This window comes from Megalobrama amblycephala, linkage group LG21 (assembly GCF_018812025.1).
Source record: "Megalobrama amblycephala isolate DHTTF-2021 linkage group LG21, ASM1881202v1, whole genome shotgun sequence".
NCBI classification, from domain to species: Eukaryota; Metazoa; Chordata; class Actinopteri; order Cypriniformes; family Xenocyprididae; genus Megalobrama; species Megalobrama amblycephala.
This window is the reverse complement of record NC_063064.1, coordinates 3,819,306-3,844,557: the sequence shown is the minus strand read 5'-3', so window position 1 is coordinate 3,844,557 and position 25,252 is coordinate 3,819,306. Positions and strand designations below refer to the sequence as shown.

Here is a 25,252-nt window from a genome sequence, read left to right as displayed (position 1 = left end):
ATTCAACTATCATTTTAATTACTTTTTCATAAACTTAACAAAAAACAATAATAATAATAATAAAAATGTAGGTGTGACGGGGTTGTGATTTTTTGCCCAAACTGGCCACTGCTCTAAATCTAGTGAATAAATGGAGAGCACATGACATGCATGATATTAAGAAATCATGAATAATGTTGAAATAACAAAGATCATTTTCACAAGAAATAGTTTTCTATCTTTAATTGATGTAACGGGGTTGAGTCGTTAAGCTTGACAAACACAATTTCACAACATAATTTAGTCATAATTATTAAAGAAGGTGGTAACTTGCCTGTGTCTGCTCACAATGTTGTTCAGAAGAGTTCTATGATGTCACTTCCTATTAATGATGTCACATAAGTATCAGGGGGAGAATGGTTTGCGTAAAGGGGTTGAGGGGTTACTGAGGTACGGAACTAAATTATGTGATTTTAATGAATAATCATGAATTTACTTTACATTACCAGCAAAAAAGCACAGATGGATATTTAAGGGAATAGCAAAATGAATGGACTTTTTTCTCATTTTATTATTCACATCCCAAGTACACTTTCATAGAAGGCCTTGAGAGACGTGACAAAATAGGCGGTGTCAACTAAATAATTTCTAATATGAAGATAACATGTATGTCATGTTTTTAAATATTATTAAAAGGATACATTTCAATTAATACAAAAAGCTTTTAAAAAATATATTTTGGTGACCCAGTAGATAAAATACATTGAAAAAGGTCAGAGGGACTCAAATTGTACCGGTTTCGTGGAATGACTCATTGATCAGCGAACATAAACAGAAGCTCAAACGAACCTGCTTGGTGCGTGAGAACAAACCTCATTGGTTCTTGCGGAAGCTCAAACGTGCTGCATAACACTCGAGAATGAACCTCATTGGTTCTTGCACATCAAGCAAACAAGCTTGAGCTTCCCTTTACCACAACTGATGTGTGATGTAGACTGATAAAGAATTTTCATTTTGGGGTGAACTATCCCTTTTTAAATGATAGAGAAAGCACCCTTATTAATACCGCTTCATATGTATTACACTAAACACACATTAATCAGACTGTATGCTGTGTTTTAGTGATCGACCGATATTGATTTTTTATAACCGATACCGATACCGATTATTTGCATGTTTATGTACCTGATAACCGATATGCAGAACCGATATTTATTTACTGTTATACTTCTGTTTTTGACAATTATTACAACACAAATGAGCTGAACAAACCATTTTATTTATAACAATCACTCCCTCCTTGCATACAAAAAAAAAAAAAAAACCTTTATATTTATTAACTAAATAATGGTTATGTAGTAGTAGATTATATAATCTAGGGAGATAATCTTGTCAAAAATTTCATGCAGTGGCCGTGCTTGAGGCTTCCTGATCATCAACCCATTCAGGTGCTGAGCAATATGAACGAACTTTTTTTTCCGAGAGTATATAAAGTTAAACAGCACTTGTCAGTTGGCATTTTATGATCTAAATTTAATCTAACGTTAAATCATGAAATGCCAACTGACAAAGTGCTGTTTGACTATAACTTAATCACCCGCGATCGCGCATGGAGATAATAAATAATTAATTTCCACAAAGCGGTAGGCTATATTTATATGTGTATTAGCGAAATAATTGTTATGTAGTAAATGATAATATAATCTAGGGTGTTTAAACAAGATAATCTTGTCAAAAGTTTCATTCAGTGGCCGTGCTTAAGCCTCCTGATCATCCGTCAGTTGCTAAGCAATATGAACGAACTTTTTCTTCTAGACTAATGGTGAGCAAATACAACAGATAGAGAATTAAATTCAGCGCTTTTATTATCAACATACACTCATTCATGTCTGTTTTATTTAATTCATGTAAAGTTACGTCTTTATTGGGGCAGGACATGACGAATTACACTACGTGACTCAATGAGTTCGTCTCAATTGTTTAGAAACAAGCTGCATAAATTAACTATATCAGGAATTTATGTCTCAGATCTCATTTGTGCATGTCTGTTATGTTAAATAAAATTGATTAATTAAAGCAAACCAAGTAGAACATATACTTTACCTGTGCACTGAGTTGTTGTTGACTGATCTCCTCAGACGCCCGGGCTGCAATGGCGGAAATCTCAAAACGGCCACAAGATGGCGCCGTAAATAGGCGAATCCGATATTACAAAACCGATACCCGATTATGGAAAAATGCTTAAATATCGGGAAAAATATCGGTAAACAGATACATCGGTCGATCACTACTGTGTTTACACCAAATTTTTAAAAATTGTGTATTCGTATCAAAGGCTTATTTATTATTTGTTATTATCTAAATTGTTATTCTTCTTTTTATTTCTTAATTCTTTTTAAAGCACCTCAATACCATACTCCATTCCTTGTACATGTTGGACTAGGCAATAAAAGTGGATTCTGATTCTGTCATTTAACTTGATTTTTTTAATTTGCCATTTTTCCATTTATTGTGTTTTCACTAACACTTTACAACAAGTCTCATAAGTTAATGTTAGTTAATGTATTAATAAACATGAACTTACTATTTATTAATCTTTGTTAACCGTTCATTGTTAGTTATATCTCAGGTCCATTAAATAACATTAACAAATACAACTTTTGATTTTAATGATGCATTAGCAACATCAAATAATAATAAAATATTTTTTGTTTGTTTTTGTTAAATAATGTTAACAAATGAAACCTTGTTGTAAAGTGTTACCATGTGTTATTTCTTTATAACCCCTCAAATGGGATTAATAGATTATAAGTGAGGAAAAGAGGAGAAAACGTTAAGCATTCTTCAGGGAGACAAATGAGAGAAGCAGCATTCCAAGTGGATTTTTAAAAAGAAAAAAAATCAAATATCTTTGATTAAATCTCATCAACAGATCACTAGAGCTCAGCATCTATTGTCTTTTTAACACAGCGAGAGCAGAATAAAAAGCAGCAATTCACTGCACAGTGTTTTAATGACCGTCAAAGTGACATGAATGACTATTTGCAGCAGAACCTTGTTAAATATTAAACACATAGTTGAATGTAGATAACAAAAGCACATTTGCATTTATGCTGTCTTTAAATGCGGTCAAAATCCCTCCCAAACCACCTCCAAATGTGGTTTCATGAGTTGCGTGCCTAATGTTAATAATTTAAATGTCTAACCCAAAACCCTAACCCTAATTAAGAGCAATATTAATAGTGATTCTTGCCATACCAAACACCACTAATGAATAAAAAACAGTTCCAGATGACTGGATACTTAATAGTAAAGAGGCAAACTCATTTGCAACATGAAGATCTGCATTCACCATCTTTCATTCTACCCAAAAATCCCACTTTCTCTGAACCTGAAATGCAAAAAATAGGCCTCAAGCCATGCGCCTTCATGTAAATGTATGGAAAGTTTGAAGCAGACAGGAGTTAATATTCCAGCATGAGTTCTGGCAGACCTCCCCTGCTGCTCTGAAAGGCTGACCTTTGACCTCTGTACTGAGAATGAATCCTCTGGCCCGGGTCACGCTGTCAGAGTAGCCATACTGATCCACACTAGTGCTCTTGACCCCAGAGCCACCCTGACGAGAACACGGTGACAGAATCGGACCTTCAAGGGTGTGTGTGTGTGTGTATGTTCTGTCATCGATAATAAACACTCTTCTTTTTGCTTTCCTCAAAGCACTCGCATCTCCCACCAAGAGGGAGAGACTGACTGAGCATGGCCTTTCACCTTTAAAGGTCATGGAATAGAAGACCCCCTATCAGCTGAAATCAAGGGAACACGCGGCTGAAAGACAACGACTTTAGGGAACACTGCAAACAGAAGAAAGAAACTGTTTTGGTGCACTTCTGTGAACAGTCAGTGTCAAAAACAGCAAGTTAGGGGAGTACACAAAAATCCACAAGTTCTAAGAAAATGTACTCTTTGTATGCTGGTTTCAAATTTTTTGAAACCCTTTTTAAAGAAAGGGTTTTAAACATAATGACATTACTTTGACTGAATAAAAGTAATGACATTTACTTACACCTTGAATACATGCAAGTTTCAAAAAAAAAAAAAAGTTTAAAGTCCCCCTGTAGTCAATAATTTTATCCCTTAAAGGTGCCCTAGATTCAAAAATTGTATTTACCTCGGCGTAGTTAAATAACAAGAGTTCAGTACATGGAAAAGGCATACAGTGAGTCTCAAACACCGTTGTTTCCTCCTTCTTATATAAATCTCATTTGTTTAAAAGACCTCCGAAGAACAGGCGAATCTCAACATAACACCGACTGTCACGTAACAGTCGGGGTGTACGCCCCCAATATTTGCATATGCCAGCCCACGTTTCCAACATTATGAAAGGGATTAACGTTACACGTCTGGATGTGCACAGCTGAATCATCAGACTAGGTAAGCAAGCAAGGACAATAGCGAAAAATGGCAGATGGAGCAATAATAACTGATATGATCCATGATATCATGATATTTTTAGTGATATTTGTAAACTGTCTTTCTAAATGTTTCATTAGCATGTTGCTAATGTACAGTTAAATGTGGTTAAAGTTACCATCGTTTATTACTGTATTCATGGAGACAAGAAAGCCGTCGCTATTTTCAATTTTAAACACTTGCAGTCTGTATAATGCATAAACACAACTTTATTCTTTATAAATCTCTCCAACAGTGTAGCATTAGCCGTTAGCCACGGAGCACAGCCTCAAACTCATTCAGAATCAATGTAAACATCAAAATAAACACTGTACTTACGTGATTAGACATGCTGCATGACGAACACTTTGTAAAGATCCATTTTGAGGGTTATAGTAGCTGTGTGAACTTTTTTTTATGTTGTTTAAGGCAAGCGCGAGCTCTTGGGGCGTGGAGCACGAGACTTAAAGGGCCACACACCCTGAATCGGCTCATTTCTAATTATGTCCCAAAATAGGCAGTTAAAAAAATTAATTAAAAAAAATCTATGGGGTATTTTGAGCTGAAACTTCACAGACACATTCAGGAGACACCTTAGACTTATATTACATCTTTTAAAAAAAAGTTCTAGGACACCTTTAAAACTCATTTTTGATCACCAAAATGACATATTTAAACTTTTTTTCCTGTGAAAAAATGTATTCTTCATGCCTTAAAATAGCTTGAATGTAACTCTACACCCTTGCCTCATTTAATATATGCAGACCAATGCATATGCAAATTTGCCCCGCCTCCACTCACTCACACCAACTCAGAGATCCACTCGGTCAACTTACCACTGCACAACAATGGTTTCGCTCCTTACAACATCAGACACGTAATAGTAATTAATATGATTAGCCTTTTGCTTGACTATGTTATCAAACAGCTAATAATGTGTTACACAGTGTTACACAAACCATGTTCCTGTTCTTCATGTCAGAGTCAGACAGCTGCCTTCTAACAATCAGTATCCTTACAAATGCTTTGAACAACTCAGAACGTCAGTGGAGAAAGGCATGTAGTTCATCATAACATAGTAATATACATCATTCACCCACCATATTGCTAAATCTAGATGATTTTTCATATCAACAGAAAAATATACCGGATAACCTGGCTTCTCTTGAAACTCCCCTGCCATTTCGCCGTTAATGATATGCTAAAGACCGCCGGCACATTGACGTGATTGATTACAATGTAGTTTGTGATGTCACAGACACTGCGGGTGTTTTTTTCACTGCATTGTTAAGGAGAAAATACTCAGCAATGGTGTTGACATATGAATTTGCACATGGTTTGTCTTAAAGCATATTAAAAACACCACATAGACATATAAACAACATTAAAAACTTGATTTTCACCACAGGGGGACTTTAAAATAAATTATATTTGCCAAGGTCTCTATTTGGTTACACTTTATTTTACAGTGACGTAGTTACATTGTAATTACTGAGTAGTAATAGCACTGAGTAGTATTGATTAACTACATGTACTTACTATAGCGTTACAGTTATGGTTAGGGTTTGGTTTAGGGTTAGTTACTTGTAACTATGCATAATTTACTGTTGTTACTAGAGTAAGTACATGTAGTAACACTGTAAAATAAAGTGTTACCCTCTATTTTAGCTATGTTTATGGAGGTGACACTGTGGAAATGAAAAGACATTGCTGATGTCAGAATACTAAAACAATACCTGCTACAGGACAGAAATCACATAAATGGCTCCAATCTTGTAGCTATAAAATTCATGATCAAAATACTAAGTAACCTAACAGGAATAAAACAAAATATGTATCATTTCAAAGCTTATAAATTCAGCTTTTTATGCATCTAACCAGTTTGTTAAACACTTAATGAGTGCTGAGTCATCCCGCTAAACAGAGTGTACCGCCTGCGGGCACCACCTAGCTACAAAAAAAAAAAAAAAAAAAAAAAAAAAAAAAAGTATAATCATATTTTTTTCAAAATTACTGCCTTGATCAACACAAAATATGTGTCATTTGAAAGCTTAGAGTCTTAACTTTACAATGAATGTAGTCATTTGATTAACTCCTAATTGCTGCTGAGTTATTTGCTAAAAAATTAAAATTTGTACTATGTACTGCAATGTGTCAAAAACATCATACAGCTCAGATAATCATGTGTCATATGTCATTTGAAAGATCTCACAGAGTAGAATACAACAAGCATAACTGTTTTGGGCTTTGACTGGAGCGAGTTTTTGTACGTGAAGCCCCGCAAGACCCATATGTAAATAATGCACCCATGCTGCATTTATGTCACGTTTTTGCTCCTAAGTTCATGAAACATGCTCCGATTGTGGAAATTTGCAGATTCTCACGATTAAAATGAGACCAACATCAGCATAATCCAATAAGTCGATCACATGATATTCCTCACGGAATTACGACACATGAAACCCCACAGGCGCACAGACGCTAACTAAAATCAGACGTAGCTTTCACGTGGCATTTTCGTTTATAACTTCATGGAACATGCATAGATCGTACAAAATGGCACATCATTACTTACAGTGGATGCTCCCAATCGAAATGAGTCTTAAATCAACACAATCCCTTGCGTCGATGTGAAGGAACAATTTTAAAAATGCCCATTAGGGGGTGTCAAGGGGTAAACAAAAAGACTACCTTGGTTCCAAATGCTGTAACTTTTGATTACTTTAAGCTATTTCCACAAAATTTGATCCTTATACAGCTCACATGAAGGGTGCTTAATTGAAATTTTGTAGGTGGCACTATCGAGGCATTTTGCCACACCTAATTCAGAAACCCATATCAGACGTATATCTTCTTCACTTCTGACACGTGTGCAAAGTTTCATGAGTTTTCGAGCATGTTTAGGCCCTCAAAAATGTGATTCATTTCGGAGAAGAAGAAGAATTGACTGAGCAATTACAATAGGGTCCTCACACCATCGGTAAAGGGTTGAATCTATTCTGAGAGTTGGCATGATTTAAATATCGTATTTCAATATTATAATGTATTCCTTCATTATTGACCACTTTATTGCCAGGGTTAAACAGACCTAATACATTCCTGATGAACAAGAGATCTGTTCCAACTCAAAGCTGCATAAGGCATGGTCTACCCGTCACAAACATCCAATGGCTGAAAGCCACACACAGGATCTGTGCCTATTCAATTATACATAAAGCAAACAGAATCAAATCAATTAGGTATTGCTGTGGCATGAATGAAAGGTGCATAATTGATGCCAGCTCTCCTGCATTATACATATCTGTCTGCAAATCTCCACGTACCGCTTCCGAGAGGGAGTCAAAGATCACCGAGGCCACATTTCACCACTTTATTCACTTAATCTACTCATTTGCATTGGCAAGAGCTGAGAGTGGAGAATGATCTTCAGCTGAAAAGGATCTCTAAAGGTTTCGGTTTTGCCATTAAGCAAGAAGGCCACAGATACCACAGCATTGAAAATAGCTGGATTTTCCATCGATGTCAAGACATCAACTGGATTGGGTTATATTGAGGCAAGAAAACTCGATACTCGATAAAAAACTGTTTCTGGAGGAACTACTCGAATGGGTTTGCGAGGGTTAGATGAGGTGAGAGGGAGAGATTTTGGGGTCCATTTTTCTCTTTATATTCTCAGGGCATCTAGACAGATGGCAGACATTAAAAGGAAGAGCCATGTGACATCTCTCAACCGCACCGCTGAGATAGAGGTAATTAAAATACATTTAATCAAGTTAGTCTAATGAAAAATGCAGCTGGACACCCGGTTCCACCTTCTGCTCCCACTCTCACACCTTTATACACTCAAACTTTTAGTCCTTATTCACCAGAAAATTGCACTCACAATAAGGCAATTTTTGCATATAAAGTAGGACTGGGTACGATTAACTACCTCAAGACAGAACACACATCACTATGTATATGTCATAATTCAAAACACCAGTTGTGTCAACGGTCAACAACTGACAGATGAATGCTACTCATTTATCACCTGATTTAAAACCTGATCATATTCATGAGCCAGGGTGATGAGGTTTATCAGGGAATTTTAAAATTATGCTTTTTGAACCTGGCAAAGTTGTTGCAATTTGAATGAGAATGATTAATAAAATCTTAAAGTTTATGAAAATTTCTTTAATGAATCAGTTTTTCTCAAGTTGCTCTACTCCTACATCTGAAACTGCTAGAATATAAGCGGCTGATGCGGATATAACTCTAGCTGTATTACATAAATATATTGAAAACGTCCCTGACACTTGCTGAAGATACATTCCTTCATTAGGTACATTACTTCATTATGGGAGTGCAAAGAAGCCAAGAATTTTCAGAAAGGTGTGAAAGAAATGATAGAGAATATCCTTGATGTACTTTTTCTATTTCATTTTATCCTAAGGAGATCAAGTTCAAAAAGAAATAGCATATATTTATAACATATATGTATTCTTCAAGCTTATTTCTTTAAATTGGAAAAGTATTTGTGCACCAAGGTATAGGAACATTGGCTAAAAGAAATGGTAACAAATATGTCAATGGAAAAGATAACTGATATTTTAAGGCATAAATATACAGTTTTCAATGGAGTTTGGGGACCTTTCAGATTGTTCTTAAAACGTGGTGGAGTTGGAAAGGTGTTAATAGAAGACTAAGAAAAGAGGTGGCATTGAATACTATTGTAAAGTACTGAGAAGCTTTTTGTTGTTTTCTTTGTTTTCTTTGTCACATGGAAATGTATATGTACATGTGTATAGTAAAATGAAATAAAAAAAGATGCTCTTCTCTTAAATATGTCATCAGCTAAATATTGCTCATGCAGATGTAAAATTTGCTCACAATCAACAGTGTCTCTGATTGGTGAGCGAGATGTTTTTATTCTTTTAAATGAATTGGACAAAATGATTCACAAATCAGGCTAAATGATTCTTTAGCAAAATCAAGGTTAGTACATAAAAACCTATATTTAAAGGTTTAGTTCACAATAAATTAAATTTCTGTCACTAATTACTCACCCTTGTGTCGTTCTACACCCGTAAGACCTTCGTTCATCTTTGGAACACAAAATAAGATATTTTTGATGAAATCCGATGGCTCAGTGAGGCCTGCATTGACAGCAAGATAATTAACACTTTCAGATGCCCAGAAAGCTACTAAAGACATATTTAAAACAGTTCATGTGACTACAGTGGTTCAACCTTAATGTTATGAAGAGACGAGAATACTTTTTGTACGCCAAAAAAACAAAGTAACGACTTTATTCAACAATATCTAGTAATGGCCGATTTCAAAACACTGCTACATGAAGCTTTACAAATCTTTTACAGTATTTCGAATCAGTGGTTCGGAGCATGCATCAAACTGCCAAAGTCACATGAACCATTGAAATTTTGAAATGTTTTGAAACACTTATGACGTAACGAAGCCTTTACTGAAATCATGTGACTTTGATAGTTTGATACATGCTTCGAACCACTGATTCGAAACAGTCTTTAGTTGCTTTCTGGGCATTTGAAAGTGTTAATTACTAGGGATGAAATAAAATAAAAGTGTGTTTACGTAATACATGTGTGTGTTCTGTGTATAATAATTATGTATATATAAATACACACACATACATGTATAAATTTAAAAATATATGCATGTTTAAATAAATATATATATTTTTATATATTTTATATTACATATAAATATAAATATTTGATATATAAATTTAACACTTTTCTTAAATGTATACATGTATGTGTGTGTATTTATATATACATAATTATTATACACAGAACACACACATTTATTACGTAAACACAAACTTTTATTTTGCAAACGATTAATCGTGATTGTTTGACTCACAAATCAGTCTAAGGGTAAGGGTAAGAAAGCTTTTCCATTTTTATTACATCATTACTAATGATGACAACGTTGTCAGAACAATCCCCGTTCACACAGATCCGCAAAAAGACTCAAAACGCTGTATTCTGCTGTCAGGCCAGTAGTTGGCGATATCACTTTGTAAAGAAACACTATAAACCTACAGACTGAACACGTAATACGCATGTGCATGATGTCACCGTTTTCACAGATTTGAGTTTTTGTAGTTTACACAGAGATGATAACGGTATTGATTTCAAAAACTTGAACTTTGAAACTTTAGGCCCCTAAAACGCCATTGTGGTATAAATAAACGTCCAAAACGCATAAAACGTTTTCCATTTTTAGTTAAAAACAGTGCATTGTAAATGGCCCCTAAATTATTCATTAGTGAATTCTGGATTAACTGAATGGAGGGGCTAGAGGAACCATCGAAATTCACTGGGTAAAATGTGTGGGTCCCTAAACCTAACCTTAAGCCCCAGGTATACTTCATTTTTTTTATGCATACGCTAGTGTACGCGCACAGGCGAATGCACAGCTTTGCAAAGTATACTTCATTTGACTTGTACAAATACACAGGCGTTCGAAATCTTTGTATTCTTTCATGCTAGAGTTGTGCAAATGAGGGTACTTTCTAACCTCTTCACACAATCTCTCATCTATATAGGCCTCCATCGTCGCTGTAGCTTGCATGCGTTCCAGTATGTTCTGTTTATGCAAGTTTTCTTCGACTACCTTGTGAATCAACGCCCCAGGGCATGGTTGGATAATCATTGCAAAAAAATAAACAAAAAATTAAATGCGCATGTGTGACCTACGCGTCCAGTACGCGCGATTACAAAAATCGCATACTCTTCTGTATACTTTGACAAAGTATACTTTGTTCTGTTGAACAGAAAAATGTTCCAAAATCCCTACGGAACATGCCCTAATTTGCAAAATCAAGGTAAGTACATAGTGTATAAATACATTTTAAATATAAATATCCATATAAACGAAAATGTTTTTTATTCATTACTGTATAGGTATGTGGAGCATTAGCATAATAGGCTTTTGTAGTATTGCTTCAATGACGAAACAAAAACTGTTACTAGGGTGTTTTATTACATGATGAAAATGTGTTTTGCTTTTCTACAGTACATAAGAAAGCAAGGACATAATTTAGCATTAAACTGACATTTCAGCATTTGACCCAGGTTTTCACTCTTGCCTTAACATGTCCGAATTTATGTGATTATTTTCAATAAAGTCGCTGCTTCACATAGTGCTGAGCAAGACGTATTTTCCAAACATAACATGCAACTGATTTGCATGACGCTGTCACAAAATAATAAGTAATGTGTTTACATTCGCCTGCCGTGCTGACATAATGCGTTACATACACATCTATCAACACATACATTTTCATAAACACACCATGCATATTATAAAACACGAATTTAAAGAGACCGTGAACACACCACCGAAATGACATCTCACAGCTTCCACACTGAACACATGTACTCACCTTCCGTGTCGATGAGGCAGACGCGGACTCTATAGGGGATTGTGGGAAGCGTAGTTTTTAAGCACCCGCGAACACGTAGTCCAAAGCGCCACAAAACTACATTTCCCAGTATTTGTTGTAGCTGTCATCCACATTCAATGTATGCCATGTAAAGCATAATAGCATATTGTTAGTAACATAGGCTACTTCTGTTTTTACTTTCTTTTATATATTTTCAGCGCTGATGTAATATAAAATGAACAAACTGTTATATTTCACAAACTGTTATTGTGGTTGAATGGAACAACACTATCAGATCCATGACCATGTCCTCATATCAAAACATAATGAGCAGGTATAGGCCTAGGACCTATAATATAAGCAATTTATGATATAACTCAACTTTTTTGTCAGGTAAATTGCAAATCATAAATATTATCTTCAAGTTTTTTTGTTTTTTACAACTCAACTTTGTTGTGTTAAGCCAGGTCTTGATACTAATAGGATCAAGCTTAGACTTATAGGCTTCTAGTAGGCTATCCTAGAATTCATTAAATGTCCCATATGCAGTGAACCGATTGATTATTGTACAAAAATTGATTAGTTGACTTAATTAGAATTTAAAACTGAGGGAGACCTCCCTAAGGAACATTACATGACTGTTAATTAAACACTTAGTTAAACTTAGCCACTAAGACATTTTGTACTAATCTGAAGAGTCAAAGATAGTGTTCTGGCAGCTGCAAAGTTTATGAAGCCTTTTATAGATGTGAGTAATACATTTTCAGTAAAGCAAAGGAAGGAGTTATTGTTATACCGCATATGACATTAAGAGCCAGACTACAGTGAAAAATTACATGAATGGCATATTTAGGGTTTATCTGTTGCTTGCTTTGTATCGAGGGGGATATTGATTTACTGTCATGCAGATGTTGGATAAATGGGGCAACATCTGGATATGACAGAATGACTTATCATAAAACTGCCCTCCCACCGGCAGCCATTAGCTTGCCGCTTTATTCTTTACGTTAATATATTAATTCAAGTGGCTCCGAGAGCAACTTGAATATATGTCAGAGTTGATGTGGATTCCTGGAAGCCAAGCTATAATAATAATAATAATAATAAAAACAGATGCTGAACTGACATTCTTGCTTAATATGAAAATAAATACATCTAATGATTTTCTGACTTGGCAAAGAAAGTCCCTAATTTAATAGTAAATAATCATTCTAAACAGTGTTTAAGAAACAAAAGACCCATATGTGAAGTGCCAACCCAGTCTCAACAGAAAATGTAACTTTTACGAGGTGGCGATATCATATGAAGTCAGGATGTGATTCATTCTGAAATACCATTTTTAGAAAGACAAACATAAGCATGAAGGTCAACCCCTCCTAAACTTACCCGTTAGTGATAATATAAGGATTGTACAAAATTATATGAATTTGCCACCAAGCCGCAATTTTTTTTTTTTTTTAAATAGTTCATAAGTGCTATAAAGTACCATTTTGTAAAGGTGACAAAAGTAATTTATTTCATTCCTTTGTTTTGTGAAATATTTTCACACATTTTACATAGTTTGAATGAAATTACAGCTTTGTTGAACTTTGACAGCACGATATGAAATGACACTCAATGCAAACATTCTGATATCCACCTTGATTTTTCTTTGTTTTTCACATCATATGTGTCAAACATACTCCTCACACTGTTGTCTCCTTTGCTAAGTACATAAATCTTTAGGGACAAAATTGTTGTTTGTAGTGGAAATGGCAACGAGCAACAGTCATCATTTGTTTAAAATGTTTTTTGGGCTATATTACCTTTAAATATGTAAGAAATTTGTAGTAAAATACCCAAAAACCACTAGGCCAGTGTAATATATTTTGTTCACTTGAGTACTTACAACATCCCAGATGTTTACAACTACTTGTAAATCGTGAGAAAATTGCAATTTTAACCAAGGCTCCGGGACGTGTGAGGAGTCGCATGTCAATTGCGTCATACCCGCGTTACCCTCGGTTTCCGGTTTTATTTTGTAGAAACCATGGAAACACCAAAGACGCTTTAATATATTACACGTTTTAATAGACAAGGGAACAGCTGTTTTGATATATTTATAGACAGAAAACGAATTGTTGTTATATAGCTCAACATGTTTAGTCTTATTGTTTAAATCTAATTTTCTTGAGTTTTTGCGAGTACCATGTTTTACCATGCCTCAGAGAAAACACTATTTTGTCAAGTAGCTAACATAGCATAATCAGATGCAGCTTTATTTTTATTAACAGTATACAGAATATTCTCCATCATACAATATGTTTTAAAATTAATTGCTATTAGATATCCAGCATTTAATATATTCTAAAATCGATCGATCTTACTGCAGTGTGCAACAGTGTCTCACAGCAGCCGCTGAGCGAACGCACAGAGTAACGTTATAACATTTTCAACACACTCAAATGTATCTAAAATGATAAACAGAGCTGTGTTACCTGATACTCATGACTGGAAAAGCGGAAGCGGCGCCGGCGACTGTGTCATAATAAAAGTCCCGCTGCTCGTGAGGCGTGTGTTGATCAATCGCTCCAGCTCCTCGTTCAGCTCCCACAACACTTGCCCTGCTCTGCTTCATACTACAGTAACGTTAATAATCGCATCCATGAACATGATTTCTTCCCGAGTCCTATCCCGATTCTATTCCACCGTCCGTTGAGGTGAAGACCACATGTCCCAAGATTCTGCTCTCAAACATGACGTCATCAAGCTACGCCTTTGTTTTGAATAGGCTTCTAGCGACCTCTAGCGGACAGAAAATATTACATAGTGCACCTTTAATGCAGTGTGTAATACAGCTGTTTGTGAATGTAAAATGCCTGTAACGTTTCAAAGATCAAAGTGCACAACAAATAAAGTTATTGTCTCCTAAAAGAAAGAATCGATTCTGAACTGCTGAAACAAGTGCTGCATCCCAATTCGCATACTATCCATCCTAAATAGTATTCGAAAAAAGAATTAGTATGTCCCAAATCGTAGTATGTTGAAATAAGTATTCCAAAGATACCCGGATGGTCTGCTTTTTCCGGTTAGAATTCAAAGTGCAGATCCGTGCACACTTCTAATGGCTAATATGGACCATAACCCATTGCGCTGTGGACGAGGATTCGATTAGAACTACAAATACAAATAAAAAGTGTTAAAAAAACTATAAACATGACGGATGTGCGAGAATGATGGTTAAGCAGAGCGGTTAAGATAAAGGGGCTTGAATGATTAATAATCAGTATTTAACCTGACGAAAAGATATTTATTAAATGTTATTCACATTATATTTCATCTGCAACACCATTGTGAACTTTTATAATGATGCGTTTGGTCATTAACTTTTAAATGCATCATTATGCAAAGATGAGGAGAGTTCTCTGCGTGAAAGACCCATGACTGGCAGATAAACATGCGACTACATTTCTCTCCGAAACGGTATAGGAAATTAAATTTAATTGAATGTGGAGGATTTTAACTGTGACAAGATGATTGACAGGGCAGTTTAAACAGTGACAGGTTGCGTAACTAAGCGACAGAACGTCCGTTAAAGATACAATTACGATGAGGTAGTATGTCTCAATTAGCTTGCGTACTCTTCTGCTACACACTCAAAAGTATGTACTTTTTCTTTACAAAAACAGTACATACTTTAAGGACGTAGTATAAGTAGGCAAACTGGGACGCAGCAAAGTTGTCAACAATTCAATTCTCACTTCCTGTTATATACCTACATAACAATATAACAAATTTGCATAATTCCAGCCTATGCTTTTCCAGCCTATGCTTTCCACGAACAACATCGACTTTGACCCGCCCTCAAACACTGTAGTTGTAGCTGAGACTGGAAGAGTTTGGTTTGTGTTGTCGACATCAAAAGGATGAGGACTCAGACTGGAACTGATATGTAAATCCTGGCACCATTGTGCGTAGCACTGGGCTTCATCATGGAACTTTTGTAAATATATGAGTAAATTCTGAATAATTTGCACGTAAAACGGACCTTCCTGAAAACTCTCCTCCGGATTCACAAACGCTTCATAAACATCAGATTTGATAGTTAAACGTGTGTATGTTAATGAATTCCAATAATTTGTTAATAGGGTGTACATGCACACTCATTCACAATTAGCATAATCCCCGCCTATGAATTACAGCTACGCAAATTACGTGTCTGGGAACACTGTGGAATCTTCTGGACTCCCTTCCTAACAATAAATATTCAATTAACATGCGTCAACACGTTTTAAGTCAGATGAAAAATGCCAGGTGCTCTTCTGAAAACGGCCTGCTGATGACACTTGAGAGCAGTTGGAGGCGCAGCGTTTTTCTAGCCAAGATGCTTTGGTTATGATGATGATTTGGAATATCCATGATATTAACATGTTACTAGTATCTCATTTTGAAGAATATTTCTGAATATAAAAATGCAGTAACCACCCTCAACCACTGTTATAATACAGAAGGGGACAGAGTTGGAGTTGGAGATGTGCTGAGTCCCAGACCCTCTCGCTCTCCCGGAACCAGTAATCTACTGCAGGAACATCCGAGGGTTCTCCAGTCCAGGGAAACAGTGGGGGTTGATAGCCGAGCACGCACTGAAAGGGAGTGAGTCCAGTGGTTGATTGGTGGAGCGAATTCTGGGCGTACTCGCCCCAATCCAGGAACTGGTTCCAGGAGTCCTGGTGGCCGTGACAGAAGGTATGTAGGAAATGGCCGATCTCCTGTATCTTCCACTCTGTCTGCCCGTTCGTTTGGGGTTGGTAGCTGGAGGAAAGGCTTACGGTCACACCTAGGAGCTTGAAGAATGCTTTCCAGACTCTTGAGATGAATTGTGAACCTCGGTCGGATACGATATCTTCAGGGAGTCCATAGTATCTGAAGACACAGTTAAACATTAGTTCAGCAGTTTCCATAGCTGTGGGCAGTCCTCGTAAGGGGATTAGATGACACAATTTCAAGAAACGTGCAGCCGTTGGAGACTGGAAGATCTGTGACGAAGTCGACTCCTAGGTGTAACCAGGGTGATTCGGAACGGGCAGAGATTGGAGTTTCCCGGAGGGAAGATGGCATGGACTCTTGGAGATGGCGCATTCCCTGCACCCTTGCACGTACCTCCTAATGTCAGCTGCCATGTTCGGCCACCAGAAGCGTTGTTTCAACAACGAGAGGGTTTTATTGACCCCAGGGTGGCTAGTGCCCAGTGACGAGTGTGATGCATGGATGAGGGGTCTGGGTGACGTAGAGCAAACCTTGTGGACAACCCGGCGGGGCGTGGGTGGTGGCATTGGTCTCGGGAAGAATTTCTTCAGACCAGACGATAGGGTTTACAAAGAGATTCTCAGGAAGGATGGGCTCTGGGATTTCTGTGTTATCATCAGGACCATGGATACGGGAGAGAGCGTCAGCCTTTACATTTTTAGATCCTGGATGATAAGTAATCGAAAAGTTGAACCTGGTGAAGAAAAGAGCACATCTAGCTTGACAAGGATTTGGTCTCTTGGCATCTCGTAGATACTCCAGGTTTTTATGGTCTGTGAGAACCACAAACGGATGTTGGGCTCCTTCGAGCCAATGCCTCTACTCCAGGGCTAGCTTGATGGCAAGAAGCTCCCTATTCCCGATGTCATAGTTGACCTCCGCCGGGTTGAGTTTGCGGGAGAAGAAGGCACATGGGTGTAGTCTACTGGGGCTCCCCTGGTGCTGGAAGAGAACCGCTCCCACTCCTGTGGTGGAAGCATCAACTTCAGCGACGAAGGGCTTGTCTGGGTCAGGGTGTACCAGGAGGGGAGCGGAGGTGAAAGCTCTCTTGTGGGTGTTCGAAGGCTTGAGTGGCGGTGGGAGTCCAGGACAGAGACTTGGGCTTACCGCGTAGAAGGTCCGTGAGGGGAGTGGTGATGATACTGTAACCTTGGATGAATCTTCTATAGAAATTTGCAAATCCCAGAAATCGTTGCAGTTCCTTAACTGATGTGGGAATGGGCCAGTCCTTGATGGCAGAAACAATCCTCTCGTCCATCTGGATGCCACTGCGATCGATGTTGTAGCCAAGGAACTGTACTGAGGGCTGGTGGAAGGTACATTTCTACCAGAAAGACTCGGGAAGCAAAAAAACGTTTGAATACAATTTATTCAACAGTTTGAATGTAAATATCAAAGATAAATGATAAAGTTCCTTGGCGTAGGCCCTGTCCATAGTACAATCTGGAGGGTAGCAGACGTTTGCCGATCCTGCCTTAAGATGAAGGCAAGGGTGGAGCCTACCCCCGATGTATGGACAGGGACCGACCTGGTGGTGGTGGGGAGGATGGGGGTGAACGCCAGCGATGGTATCTGCGAACACAATAGTGGGTGGGAACAGAACTTATATACTCAGGTGACGTGTAATGATTGGTTAGATAATGAGCAATGACGTGCATTAGAGTCTTCCGGGTAGAACTTCCGCTAAAGCTCCCATTTCTCGGCCTTCAGGAAGAGGTCAAACGCCCTCAGGCATTGCAGGACCTCCACAACTTGGCGGCGATGGTCGCCCAGGCTTCGGAAGTAGATCACGATATCGTCAATGTAGACCAGAACTGACTTGTGCAGGAACTCCCGGAGCACTTCATGGATGAAATCCTGGAATACGGAGGGGGCGCTGACTAGCCCATACGGCATGACAAGATACTCATAGTGACCAGTAGGGGTCACAAATGCCATCTTCCATTTGTTCCCCTCACGTATCTGGATGAGGTATGTGCTGCGGAGGTCCAACTTGGTGAACACAGTGGCACCTCGGAGATATTCCAGCGCTGAGGGGACGAGAGGAAGTGGGTATCTGGAATTTTACGGTGATTTTGTTAAGGGCTCTGTAGTCGATGCTGGGCCGCAAGCATCCATCCTTCTTCGCCACAAAAAAGAAACTTGAAGCAGCAGGGGAAGTAGACTGGCGTATGTAGCCTTGAGACAGAGCCTCTTTGATGTAGTCCTCCATGGCCTTCTCCTCTGGGATGGAAAGGGAATAAATCTTTCCTCTGGGCACTGGCTCACTGGGAAGTAGATCTATAGCACAGTCCCATGGCCGGTGTGGAGGCAGCGTGGAGGCCTTCTTGGGACAGAAGACATCGCTGAAGTGGGAGTAACATTTCGGTATGTCTGTTGAACGATTTTCAAGTGGACTTTCAACAGATGTAGCACAGATTTGAACTTCTTCATAATGTGGAGAACTTGGAACAGGAAATTCAGAAAAGCAATCTTCAAAACATTTGTCACCCCACTTCAGGATTTTTTCCTGTCTTCCACGAGATGATGGGGTTGTGCTGCTCCAACCATGGGTGCCCTAAAATCACGTCAGCGGTGGAGAACCAGCAAATGGATCTCTTCCATGTGAAGAATGCCGATTTGGAGTTGAATAGGACCGACGCTGTAGCGCACTTGTCTTAGTGGTCTTCCAGTTACAGAGTGGATTTGGTAGGGCTTTGGCATGGCTGCTGTTTTGAGCTGAAGCTGGCGGCAGAGGGCTTCAGAGATGAAATTCCCAGCTGACCCAGAATCGAGGAGGGCATTAACTGGAAGACACAAGTCGGCAGCAGTAAGGTTTACAACAATGGTAAGTGGTTTCATCTTATTAATCGAAGGAATGATAACACTCACCATAGGTCGAGCGGGGCGAGTGGAGCATTCTGAAATGTAATGCCCATCTTGACCACGATACAGGCAGAGGTTCTGGGTCAGCCGTCTCTGCCGCTCAGCTGATGACATAGGTGAATTTTCAATTTGCATGGGTTCGTTGGCTTGGTTCTGGGGAGCTGATGGATTCTGGTCGGCGGAGGAATGATGGAAAGAGCGACTGGCCCTGGTGCTCTTCGAGACATGACTGCATACGAGTGGCGGATCTGATGGAGAGTTGGATGAACCATTCTAGCCTGATGGAATCCTCGTATGCAGCGAGATGCAACCGCATGCGTGGATCCAATCCCTGTCGATATGTGGTTATCAGGGCTCGTTCGTTCCAACCACTAGATGCAGCAAAGGTTCTAAACTGGAGAGCATAGTCAGTCACAGACATGGAACCTTGTTTTAATTGATATAATCTCTCACCAATCGTTGAATCCCAAGCAGGTTATCCAAAAACTTCTTTGAAGTGAGCGATGAAACTGGAGAGAGACTGGACAATGGGATTTTTCTATGACCAGAGCTGTTCCACCCAGCAAAGCACTTTACCGTCGAGTTGAGAGATTATGAACACACTTTTGCGCTGTACAGGTGTGGTTGCATCTCCAGGACCAGCGAACACTGCAGAAGGAATCCGTTGCAGTCCTCTGTCGCACCAGAGAAGGGCGCCGGTTTAGCCATGGGACTGGCGACCGCCGGTGGTGAAGGAGAAGCGGCTGGGAATGCGGAAGTGTGCGCTGGTGGTGTTGTCGGGGGAGTGCTGGAGAGTGTTCGTCGAAGTGCGTCAACGAGATCTTGAAACGGATCCAGGGCGCTCATTCTGGCTGTTCAGGCGGTTATGGTCCGGTCTTCTGTTATAATACAGAAGGGGACAGAGACGCTGATGGAATATAAGAGATGTTTATTGAACAACCAGAGAAGTGAGCAGAGTGCAGGTGAGTGCTGACAGGTGAAGTTCTTGGCAGATGTGATCGTAGAGCTGATACTTGTCTTTCTAATTACAGGAACCGTGGAGAGCTGGCAGACTTGGAGCAGATCAGACACAGAGTAACTAGTAGTCCTACAAAGTAGTCCTTGAGGTAAGCATAAAAGTAAGTATGCGTTAACGAGACCATACAGTGACTGTGTGTGCTGCTGTGTCTTAAGTAGTGCTGCTGATGATGGTGCTGATGAGTGTCAGGTGTGAGTGATTTATACTCAGGGGATGACGCACGCTATGTCTGAGTGACTGTAGAGCCTGGCGTGTCTGTGACAACCACGTTGTAAAAAAAAAAACTAAACAAATTTATGCAGTACAATACCGTTTCCATTGAAACTGTATTATACTGTAAAAACAATGCATTCTGGGTAATATTTGTTGTTTTTCAAAAAAGTATCCCATAGGTATTTTAATGTTTAATTTTTATTTATTTTATTTTATTATTATTTTATTTTTATTTTTTTTGTACAAGTAGGATGGGTAGTCAGTGTAGTATTTGTCCCGCCTCTCCTCCATTTTGATTGGACAGCTGGGTAAAAAGTGACAGTGACAAGACCTGCATTTTACCCAAGGTTGAACAGTTAAAAAAAACTCGTGAAATATTATTATGGTATATAGTGCATCAAAATGCAGAGTCATTGGTTTGCTTAAACAAACACAGAATTTTTGAATGTTTTACGCACCATTTACACTTGGTTGGGAGCAGGTGTACATTTCTTTCATACCAACTAACATTTTGAAAATTAAAAAAATTTCATGAATCCAAAAATTTACGTCAAAATGGCTTTACGAACGATGTACACAAAAATTCTGCTCGTGTTTCATAAATGAGGCCAAGTGCATGTCAAGCAATGAGGAAGCCTCTGGAGCTGAAATTCAGATATAGTAATAGGCGTTTTGTTTCCAACACACGCTGTAAGCAATCCACCAATCACAAAAGACTGAGGCGTCTGTCTCTTTGTTTAGATCTCTTTGTTTAGATAATATGTATATATATATATATATATTTTTTTTTGTAAAATAATATTAATAATATTTTTTACCATGTGCTTATTATTATTTAAAGAGTATGGTCAAAGTGAAAGTCTTATTCCTTGCATCTATTAGCATATATTTGTAATTAAGTAGTCCGAGTGCTTTTTTTTTTTATTATTGTTCTTATATAATGTCTGTCCAATGTCAAGAACTGCCAAGTCAAGTTCTACAGAGGAGTAATATTTCCTAGCCAATAAAAATCTCTTTTGTTCTACACTGACAGCACACTTCAGTTTAAGAAGGAGCCTTTTAATGTCATGTCCTCCTCTATCAGTATTACTGATTCATTTATCTTTTTTCATTGGAAAAATAGGCAGTAAGACTGATGGATAGGTTGGGACAAAATGAAGATGTAACAATGGCATAAGGACAAACACACACATGAAAGAAGGAAAAAAAACCTGAATGGCATGTATAATGAATAAATGCTATTGTAATATACAACTTCTCTATGTCTTTTCAGAAAATTCAGTTATTCAATAAGCAATTCTGAAATGAATATGGACAGGGTTAAGCTTATGAATGATCCGTATTCAATATAGTGACTCATATTTTTATATTGGTAATTGCTAATGTTCGCAAAAGAAACAGGACTCTTTTCAGCTGCATATCTATTGTGTGTGTGTGTGTGTGTGTGTGTGTGTGTGTACTTGATAAATTTGTATAATGACATGGGCATGACATGGGTATGACATAGGTAGTACAAGAAGAGGTGACTTATGAGGACATTACCCCATGTCCCCATTTTTCAAAAGCGTATAAATCATACAGAGTTGTTTTTTGTTGTTGTTGTTGTTTTGAGAAAGTAAAAGTGTGCACAGTTTCCTGTGATGGTTAGGTTTAGGGGTAGGGGTAGTGTAGGGGTAGAAAAAATACGGTTTGTACAGTATAAAAACCATTACGCCTATGGAATGTCCCCACAATTTACAAAAACACACCTGTGTGTGTGTGTCTCTCTCTCTCTCTCTGTGTGTGGTTCACGTATTCAAAAATGTCCCCACAAGGATGACAATATCTGAAATCCTTGTCTTTGTGGGGACATTTTTGGTCCCCATGAGGAAAACAGCTTATAAATCATATTATATTATATATATTTTTTCTTTTGTTGTTGTTTAGGGGTAGGGTATTTGGGTTAGGAGATAGAAAATACATGTACAGTATAAAAATCACTGGAATGTACTCGTAATGATAGGAATAGCCTTGCGCACGCGTGTTTACAGGCTTACAAGTGTATATTAAAGTCATGGAATTTTCTATAGTGAATCTAATTTTTAAACATGTATACACGTGTCTGTTGTTTCATAGTTGTGAAATATCATGCATGTTAAACCATGCATCCACTCGTCTCATGTAGAAGATTGTGCTGATAATTCCAGATACAAAGCTTGCATGCAGTCATTTTATTACTGATGTTATCTGAAGTGTTTGGTTTTTATCCCAGATAAAGGAGAGAGGGGGGGGGGGGGAGAGAGAAGGAGAGCGCCTTTGTGCGTCCATCACACACACTGTCTGACAGCGGCAGCAGCTCCGTCCGTTACGGGCTCGGCGCTAGGATCCGGCGGATCTCTCTCTCTCTCTCGCTCGCTCTGTCTCTCTCTCTCTCTCTCTGCTCTCTCCCTCGCTCTCTTCCAAGCCTGTTTTAAAGTCTCTGCCAGACTTCAGCTCATGCGCTACTTCCTGGATGGCGGAATGGAAAGCTTCCAGAGCCGCTCCAACTCTTGTCTCTGTGTTTTCAGCCTGATGCATGGACTACTGCTTCTCTAACATCTCTCTCTCTCTCTTAATCCACAGCCCCTTTGACATGTTTCTCTTCTGGACTACAAGCTCAGACATCTGAAAGAGAGAAAGAGAAAAGAAAAACTGTTTCCTTTGGCTCGGTCGAACTTCAAAAGAAAAAAAAATCTCTCCGAAGGACTCTCTAAAGGAGGCGACCGAGATACATTAAAGCGTGTCCAGTGCGTTTGCATTGCTTGTTTGTGGGAGTTTTTTTTTTTTTGTTCACCAGGAGGATAACTCTGTCAACAGTTGCCTTATTCCAGATCTCCATGTATACAGTGTGACATGCGGAGGCTACTGCGACCGCGCTGCTGCTGCTGGTGGATTCCGCCTCTGCTTTTCTCCACGCTCGTGCTCCGGTGGGCACATTGTCATCCCGGTAAGTTGGATTTGAGGTGGATGAGAAATTGTTTTCAAATCGCTCCATTTATCATTACGACCTATTACATTGGCTGCGTAATGCTGAAACAACACATGTCCACAATTTTTTCTTCTGTTGTAAGTCATGGAATTGGGACGATCTAACACGGAATTGTAACGCACATAATGACGTCTATTGATGTTTCAGTATCCTTTAATGATCCGCTATACTGGTATTTATAAGCGCGCGGACCCGTTATTTCTAAACATTACACTCAAATCCGTTATAGGAAAACACATTAGCCGATGTCTTTCTGTGGGTATTGTAACATATTTGATTTAAGCAGTTTGAATTATAATGCACATTTGAGCCATCTTTAGATTAAGCATAATTTAGCAGCATTTCATTCCTTGACGACTTTTAACGTGATTTACGCACTTTCTCTTTGGAAAAGATGGTCTAGGAATTGAGGGTTTTTTTTATGTGCATATAATAGGTTTGACCAGTAATTTTTATAGATATTCACCCTTTACTTTGTTGGTTATCGGTTCTTTAAATCATTTAAATGGGTCTCTTAAAAGTGTTCTAAACAAGAAACTACATTGTTTACAAACAAAATACTTTTTTTAAATTTATTGTTTGCATAATTAATCATAACTTTTTACAGCAAATCGTCTTCAATTGAGCAATGCATAGCATTTTAAACTTAAGTTAAACATTGTCCAAAACAAACATGAAAATACTTTTCTTACATTAGATCACATTAGATCAATTATTATTATATATTAATATAATAAATAATATATTGTGAATTGTCAATATTTTGTTATTAATATTTATAATGTATATTGTTTCTATGGTTGCAGGCTAATGATTTTTAAATTATTATTGTTTTATATAAAAACTTTCAAAGTGCTTTCAAATGCCGCCCAGTAATACCGAGCGGCATAGTTTTGTGATCAGTTAAGAAAAAAAGGTTATTATTTAATTGATGTTACTTTGTTTATGTTTTGATAATTCAAATGTGGTGATCTGAAGGATCAGGCAAGTAGGGATGAAGCCTCGAATATGAATTCCCACAATAACTAACAATGGATCTTGGAAAACGTCATAAGAACATGATTTTGGGGGCTCGTCCGGGTTTTAAAAATGTATATATTTGACGGCATCTTGTTTAAGATGACCTTGAGTGTGTGTGTGAGAGTGATAGGTGAGGATCTCTCAGGTTCTGCTGTGATGATAGGCAGCAGCCAGAGAAAGAACAGAGTCTGAGATGCTCAAGTCGTTTTTAACCAGGAGGAGACTGATAAGCTCTGCATATTTGCATGAGTTTTTATGTAACGCTGGAGGCGTCAAGTCTAATGTATAATTCTAGAGAGTATGACATTCTCAGGTCTCAAGTGAGCCATATTCATAAACAAGAAAAGCTTTAGAAATTTACAGCTCCGTACGAATGAAAGATAACATGATTTGCAGATTGCTGCTCAGTGTATTGTATTTTTTAAGTGTATGCTTGCACGCAAAGCATGCGTTCGGAAACACACTGTGTTTTTCTCTCATCTTTCCATATATCTTGGTACATAAAATG

At 38.2% G+C, this 25,252-nt stretch overlaps 2 protein-coding genes across 3 annotated transcripts in view; one reads left to right on the top strand and one right to left on the bottom strand.

The window, feature by feature from the left end:
• Positions 1–11,878, bottom strand: part of fhit (fragile histidine triad diadenosine triphosphatase) — a 447,851-nt gene extending 435,973 nt beyond the window's left edge. For both annotated transcript variants that reach the window (XM_048173664.1, XM_048173665.1), the window contains exon 1: positions 11,837–11,878. The gene's annotated coding sequence lies outside the window, so the exon portion shown is untranslated. The remainder of the gene's footprint in view (positions 1–11,836) is intronic.
• Positions 11,879–23,152: 11,274 nt separating this feature from the next.
• ptprga (protein tyrosine phosphatase receptor type Ga) overlaps positions 23,153–25,252 on the top strand; it is a 321,286-nt gene continuing 319,186 nt past the window's right edge. Inside the window, 2 exon segments of the mRNA XM_048172553.1 lie at positions 23,153–23,482; positions 23,583–23,682. Coding sequence (XP_048028510.1) covers positions 23,589–23,682 — 94 coding nt within the window. The 5' untranslated portion in view covers positions 23,153–23,482; positions 23,583–23,588.